Raw genomic sequence first — 7,317 nt, forward strand, 5'->3', positions numbered from 1 at the left:
ACTAGCCTTTCAGTTAAATGGAGTCGTAGGTAGCTTCACATGTAAGCCATCCACTTCAAAATTGGATCGATACTGCCAGTTTTGTATTGTACTGTGCAACGCTACATTGCAAGTATGCATCCGGCAACTTTTTTTTGTAGTATGATACAGTACTTGTCTGACGCTGGATCAGACGGTGTATTTCCATTGTTGGGCTATCGCAGGGTCCAGAGTAGCGTCGTACACACATCGAAGTAAATGCTTTATGAAGTGGCGGACCTTGAACAAAAACTGGGTTGCGAGTTGGGTCACCCACCTGTAATTTTAGGGTTGCGAGTTGTAAAAACTCAAAAGTGTTCAGGACTTCCAGGCCGTTGAAAACAGGCTTGTGGCTGTAAGAGCATCTCCACTCGTCTCCCCACAGAGCCCCCCATGGCCACTTTTTTCCATCCGGACGGCGAAAAACGGCCCAGTCAGGCCCCCGGTTCCTCGTTTTGGTCCGGATTTGAGCCTATTTTCGTCCGGACTCCCCATGCCATCCTCGGTTTCCCGGGGGTCTCCCGGGGACTCCGGATGAAGCTAAACCAACCGCCCACGCCCACATGTCTCCTCTTTCGTCCGGATTCCCCGAGCCATCCTCTTTTTCCCCGAGAAACGCCGCTTGGGGAGCACACGACTGGGAAACTACTCCTCCCCACGCCAAATCTTCCTCCAATCCGGACGAAAATTTCGCCGGATTTGGGCGTGGGGAGCGCCAACGAGTGGGGATGCTCTAAGTCCAAGATAGAATAGGCCATATCATAATGGGTAATAGTAGGAGGGGGGCATGGCCCAGCCGTTTCACATTCTTCCCACCAAAATGAAGCCCTTTTTCTGAAAATGAGGAACATTCATATGCAAACAAAAGTGAAGCATTCAGCTTGATGTATCATTATAGTTTTTTTTTGGGAAACGATGTATCATTACAGTTTACGTAGAATATTTACCAATATGAAGCATGAAACATAGAGTGCAGCAAAATGCGGAGCACTAAGACATACTTAGTGCACCCTGAATCTTTGCATAGAACTGAGTAAGACCATTTCTGCCATGAGCCTTCCAACCAGCATGGAACAAGTAAGAAATCACTTCATTAAGTGAAGATTCTTCTTTTTTAAGATGCTGGACACTAGCACGATTTCTTAGAGCACGAGAATAGTGCTACAAAAAGAAGCATAAGCCCTTACGGGTCTTGACATCTTGACACAGATACATACGCTGCGAAATGCAGGATTCAGAAGACCGCAAACACCAAGTCTACTGGATCAGTGTGAGGGAGGCCATGCGTGCTACTACAGAATTTACAACTCGATGTACACTTTTGAGTTTTTCTTGACAAGTTTCCAACTGTAAAAAACCAAAACTGAAACTAGACACATAAAGAATGATACACAGGTCAATGAACAGGAAGAATGAGAAATCAGGAAAGCATCCACAGTTTCGTGCACCCACACCGTGTGATGCCATGTTTCCATTGAGCCGCTCTGATATCATGATAGATTGCGAAATATGATTGTATTGATGATGATAATTGGTGTTTACATTGAGCCTCTTGGCTGTTTATATAGTAGAGATGACTTGAAGGCTAAGGAACCTAGTAGAGATAAATCTAGATTACAATCTTAACCTACAAAATTTAACTAATACGTAACATACTCTAATAGGAACAATCATATGCAAACTAAAATGGAACACTCAGCTTGATGCGTCAATACAATTTAAGTATACTCTTGACCAATATGAAGCATGAATGAGAGTGCAGCAAAAATGCAGAGCACACTGAGACATACTTAGTGCAACGGAAAATTCAGAACCCTGAATCTTTGCATAGAACTGAGTAAAACCATTTCTGTTATCTGGCCCTCAACCAGCATGGAACAAGGATTCACTTGATTAAGTGAATATTCTTCTTGTTTCTAGATGCTGGAGACTAACACGATATCTTAGAGCACAAGGATAGTGCTGCAAAAAGAAGCATAAGCCCTCTTGAGTCTTAACTCTTGACACAGATACATACACTTGCACAAGGCAGGATTCAGAAGACTGCAGACACCATGTCTGTTGGATCAGATTGAGGATAGAAAGCAATAGTAGTGCTTTCCCCAAACACTTTCCCTAAAAACAATGGATCTCCACAAAACTAAACTGAAACAATCTACATACACAAGAAGAGGCCGTGCGTGCTACAACAGAATTTACAACTCGATGTACACTTTTGAGTTTTTTCTTCACAAGTTTCCAACGGTAAGAAACCAAAACTGAAACCAGACACGCAAAGAATGATACACACAGGTCAATGAACAAGAAGAATGAGAAATCAGGAAAGCATCCACAGTTTCGTGCACCCACGCACGCGTGATCGATGCCATGTTTCCCTCCCGCCGGGTCAATGATAAGGCGGAGGGGATGGCGGCGGACTGCACGGAAGACGGAACAGGACGGACTCGCCGGCCATGGCTCGATCAGCTCATGAGCTCTTTCTCCTGGCGCACGGGAGGCGGCCCGCCGTGGGCGTGCTGGTCGGCGGCCGCGCCGGACGACATCCTGAGGTTCTGCTGCTGGTACACCTGCCGGAGCCTCTCGATCTCCTCCTTGAGCGCCTCTTGATGAGCTGCAGAGGAAAAGGGAGTGTTTGGTTATTTCTCGAGAGTGGTGTTTCCTGAATCCTTGGAACGGCGAGAGGAATGGTGTTAGTTTTGAATCTCTGGTGGAGCACTGACCGTCCTTGAAGATCTTGTCCTGCGCCAGCGCCGCGATCCGCTGCTTGAGGTGGCTGTTGCCGACGGTGAGGATGGTCCGCTGCTGGTCCAGGAACGCCACCCGGGGAGACAGCACGGACACCTCGTTCTGCAAGGAAACACCATTGAAACATGACGTGAGCAAAGACATGACAGTTCCGTTAGAACGGCAGTACTAATCCACATGCATGCATGCATGCATGCATGCATCCAGTTAATTAAGCTTTGACCGGTGACTTGTCAGATTAATCACGAACATCCTGTCCGAAGCAAGACTTAGAGCATCTTCAGCCGCGTCCCCCAAAGCGTCCCCCAAAGCGATTTGGAGCGCGCCAGACAGAAAATGCGTTCCAGCCGCGTCCCCCAAAGCCCTTTTTTGTCCGGCGCGTCCCCATTCGGTGTCCGGCGCCCCGAGCCCGTCCTCGTCCCACAGGGGACGCACTGGGGACGCCGGACACAACGAAAAGCGAGACGGGGAGTGGCGGGGCCGACTCGTCAGCGGCACAATAAATTTTTAACCTAACCGTCGCCTACCTCGCGACGAAAGTTATTGGCGGTGCAGTTCCCGCAGCGACGCAGCGACGCGTCCCGTCGCGCCCTGGCTCGCGTCTTGGCGTTAATGCGCGCCACCGCTCCCCGCCTCCCTCCGGCCTATAAAAGGGCCGCCTCTCATCGTCCCTTTCACACACAAACCCTAGCGCCTCTCTCCCAAACCCTAGCCGCCACCATCTCAACAAGACTCGACGCTATGTCCGGTAGAGGCGGAGGCCGACCTCGCGGTCGTGGTCGTGGTCGTGGCCGCGGCAGAGCTGAACGCTCGCCGTCGCCTTCCACGCCGCCGGCTTCATCATCGTCGGAGATGGACGTGGAGCCGGACGTGCGGTTCGAGTTCGTCCTCGTCCTCAAGGACGACCCGCGCGGCATCCAGAGGCTGCTGGACTCCTTCGCCGACTACGTCGCCGGCGACGATCTCCCGCGCACGATGCATCTGCGGGAGGCTGCGTGCAGCTACTACCGGTGGATCATCGACGTGATCTACGACGCGCGCGGCAAGATGTACCTCAACATCGGCTGGGAGAAGTTCGCGCGGCACCACAGCCTCCAAGCCGGCTTCATCCTCCCGTTCTCCTACTTCGGCGACAGGGACATGAGCGTCAAGGTCTTCGATGAGACGCGGTGCCGCCGGGACTACCACGGCGACAGCACCGACGAGGAGGACGATTGAGTGTTCTTTCTTCGCAGCGAACACGTGCACGGAGGTTTCTGCCTGTTCGCCTCATCGGTAGAACCAACAAGGGCACCATCCTCCCGCTGGATTTTCCAGTTTAGGTGACTGGGTGTGCCCTCGAGTGTTCTTTCTTAGCAGCGAACACAGGAAACCTTCGTTGCACGGCCTAGTTAGGTTTAGTTTCTTTGCAAAATTTTATATTTGTGTCCACGACGGTTCAAACTATGTATTAGTTTGTGGAAAACCACGTTCCAAACTGTGTTTTCGTGTAAACCACGTTCCAAATTATGTATTAGTTTGTGGAAATTGAAATAAAAAACCAAAAAAAAGTATTTTAAATGTTTGGAGGCGGCGTTTGGGGGACGCGGCTGGGGAGCGACGTCCCCCAAAGGCGGCACGAACAAAACACATCCCCCAAACGCTCAATCTGGCGCGGTTTGGGGACGCTTTGGGGGACGCGACTGGAGATGCTCTTAACTAGTCGCCTCCATCTCCATGTGCACCCACGAGGCGACGAGTAAAACCCTCACTACTGACGCCACAAGTGGACGACTGTTGTTAAATGCTACCGGTAGTAAACACACTGCATAATCATTGCTTAAGACAGCAATCAGATGTGTCGCTAGCTTAGCTAGGATCGGCATGTGCCGTACCACTACTAGGAGTAGCCATGGAAGAAGTTGATCTGATCCACCGAGCAGGCAGGCCGAGGGACCAGCACTCCATCCATCGGCACATCGCGTGAAGCGCCATGTGCATTTGGATCGCGCCAGGCGGCCGGGGGGCGTTGGTAGGTACCGTACGGGTGGTAAAGGACATCGCCGTGCATGTGCACGCGACGAGGCCCAGCCGCCCGGCCGCCGGGGGAGCCCGCCTACTAGCTCCATCATTTCTCGTCTCGTCCCGGCATCATCCCACATGGGTTCTCCACCATACGTTGATCCTCAGCTAGCTACCTTGCGTGCTAGGCGTTGCTGCTTGCTAAGCCAGACAGCCTGTGCCGATCCGTCCACCTCTAACCCCCTTCTAGCTAGTGCGGCGATTAATGTGTTTGTCTGTGCAAAGTCCTAAACAAGCAATGCGTAAGCACGGAGCAACATGTTCCTGTCATTGCGTCGTCATGTGTGTGCATGTCGCAGGTTTTTCTCGGCATATACTCTTGAAAACTCGCTGGTAACAGGTTTTCTTAATTTGTACCTACCGGTATATACAAAAAAAATGCTGGCCGGTATTTACGAAATTTGTGTAATTAACTCAAATTTGATAAATTTTGAAAAATCCCGGATATATTTTATATTTTGTTTGGAAAATCTCGTCCGGTATTTGGATAGGTCTTTCCGGTAACCGGTAATACCGGTGCCCACAGGTATATTTTAGAGAACGAGAAGAAAAACATTGACATGTGGAAGAGAAAATAGAAATGGTATGTATGTTGGTATTGCGATAATAGCTACCTTAGGAGTGACACATTTGCATGCATGCTTGACGATTCGTCGGTGTGATACTATGCATCCTTCCGACGAATAGGGCACACGCGTACTTCAAGGCAACTTTTGGCCGAAAGAACTAAGCATGTAATCGATATGGGTAGATTTAGTTTGGAAGACATTTCCTAATTACATCAAATTTTCATCAAATAGTACTCGTGTCATTGGACTAATTCTTGGTCAAAACGAGAGCTTGAAATACGCATGCGACTTATTCATCGAAACGCTGGGAGTATGTGTTTACGGATTTTCCTCAAGCATATACACATCAGTCCACCGCGCACGTTGTTTACTACTCCGTTTTCTTGCAAGGTTGGAGAGGCATGCAGCAAGTGGAGGCAAGAACCGTTGTGCAAGCTCTTTTGAAGCAAACAAAAATCCCACTCTAGCTATCTGGAATTGAGATCCATTTCGACTTTCGAGCAACTAAATATAAAAGAGTATATGTAGCTAGCTGCTTTAGATCGGTTCCTTCAAGCCTAGAAATGTAGAGCCTAACAGTAACACCCTCGTTCATTGATGCTTAATCAGCTAGCGGAATGTGTCTATGTATGTGTGCGTACGTACCTGCAGGGTGGTGACGCAGCGCTCTAGCTCGGAGATGTACTGCAGCTTCCTCACCCGCGACCTCTGAGCCGACTGGCGGTTTGCCAGTATCCTGCAAACGCGCAATTCAGTCAATTAAATCAAGCTACCCAAGGAGCTACTACATCCATGCATGCATTGGCATTGGCACTATAGCTTACCTCTTGACCCTCTTGGGGTCTCGGATCGTCTCCGTCGACGAGGTCGGCGTGGCTTGCCCCGGCGCCGTCTCCTCGGGGTCGTTGGCCCCGTCGTTCTTCTCGTTCCCGTACCGATCCTTGCGCTTGTCCCCGTCGCTGTCGCTGCTGCCGTTCTCGGACCCGGGCGCCGTGGACCCGCCCTCGTCGGGGAACATGGACATGAGCTGGTCATCGTCCAGCCTGTCGAAGTCGCCGGCACCCGGCGCCACCTCCACGAAGGCCACGGAGTCGCTCAGCGACCGGCGGTGCGCGCCCCGCCGCGCAGCCGCGAACTCGGCGAACTCGTCCGCCCAGGCCGCCGCCGCGCCCACGCCCACGCCGTGGTGGTGTCCGTCGACGCCCGCGCCGGTCCCGGGCCAGTGGTGCGCGCCGGCGGCCATGGGGATCTTGGGCGGGAGCTGCGCCATGCTTAAAGCGGCAATGCGCAACAGCAGCTAGCTAGACTCCAGCAGCCCGCCCGCCCGGTGCTAGCTTAGCTTAACTAGCTGCGTAATGTGCCGGCGCGCGTAGAGCTTTGTTTTATACCGGTGCTTAGGCAGCCACTGGAGCCTAGCTACACACCAGTTGCACCGTGTTTGGTTGAGATGGAGATGGGGAGATTGATGGGAATTGGAATCGGGGAGTCACATGGGACGAGACTTTTGGAACATGAGGATGACAGCCTGAGCCAGCCTAGCTTGGCCGGCCGGAGCTAGGATGGATGATCGAAGGTGGTGGTGGGGATGGACGGTTTAAGCGGGCCGGTTTTAAGTAGGTGGGCAGGAATCCCCATCCACGTGCCGCTGTCCATGGATCTCATTCTCCCATCATTGCCTCCTCGCCCGAGCTGCCTGTGCATATATGGCGAGAGCTGGATCTCGCCGTCGTTGTCGTCCAAAACGGGCGTTCTTGCATCATGTCAGCAGCAGCGGCGGCGGCTAGATCTGCTTGTGTGTTTGTCAGTCAGTGCGTGCTTTGAATGGGCATGCAATTCTGCATTTGCGTTGCGATCAGACTGAGTAAGCCGGAGAATTCATCTCAGTGTCGAACCGGCCAGCATCAAAGTGTCGCTCGATCGTCGA

General features: G+C 51.6%; 1 protein-coding gene across 1 annotated transcript; it reads right to left on the reverse strand.

Annotated features, from left to right (window-relative positions):
* Window positions 1–2,052: 2,052 nt before the first annotated feature.
* On the reverse strand, window positions 2,053–6,971 carry LOC127343930 (basic leucine zipper 6). The gene is made up of 4 exons (XM_051370148.2): window positions 6,218–6,971; window positions 6,039–6,129; window positions 2,739–2,865; window positions 2,053–2,629 (listed from the first exon to the last, which is right to left on the reverse strand). Exons 1-4 carry the CDS (start codon window positions 6,661–6,663, stop codon window positions 2,481–2,483), a joined length of 813 nt encoding a protein of 270 aa, XP_051226108.1. The 5' UTR covers window positions 6,664–6,971; the 3' UTR covers window positions 2,053–2,480.
* Window positions 6,972–7,317: the final 346 nt, after the last annotated feature.

Source organism: Lolium perenne, chromosome 3 (genome assembly GCF_019359855.2).
Source record: "Lolium perenne isolate Kyuss_39 chromosome 3, Kyuss_2.0, whole genome shotgun sequence".
NCBI classification, from domain to species: domain Eukaryota; kingdom Viridiplantae; phylum Streptophyta; class Magnoliopsida; order Poales; family Poaceae; genus Lolium; species Lolium perenne.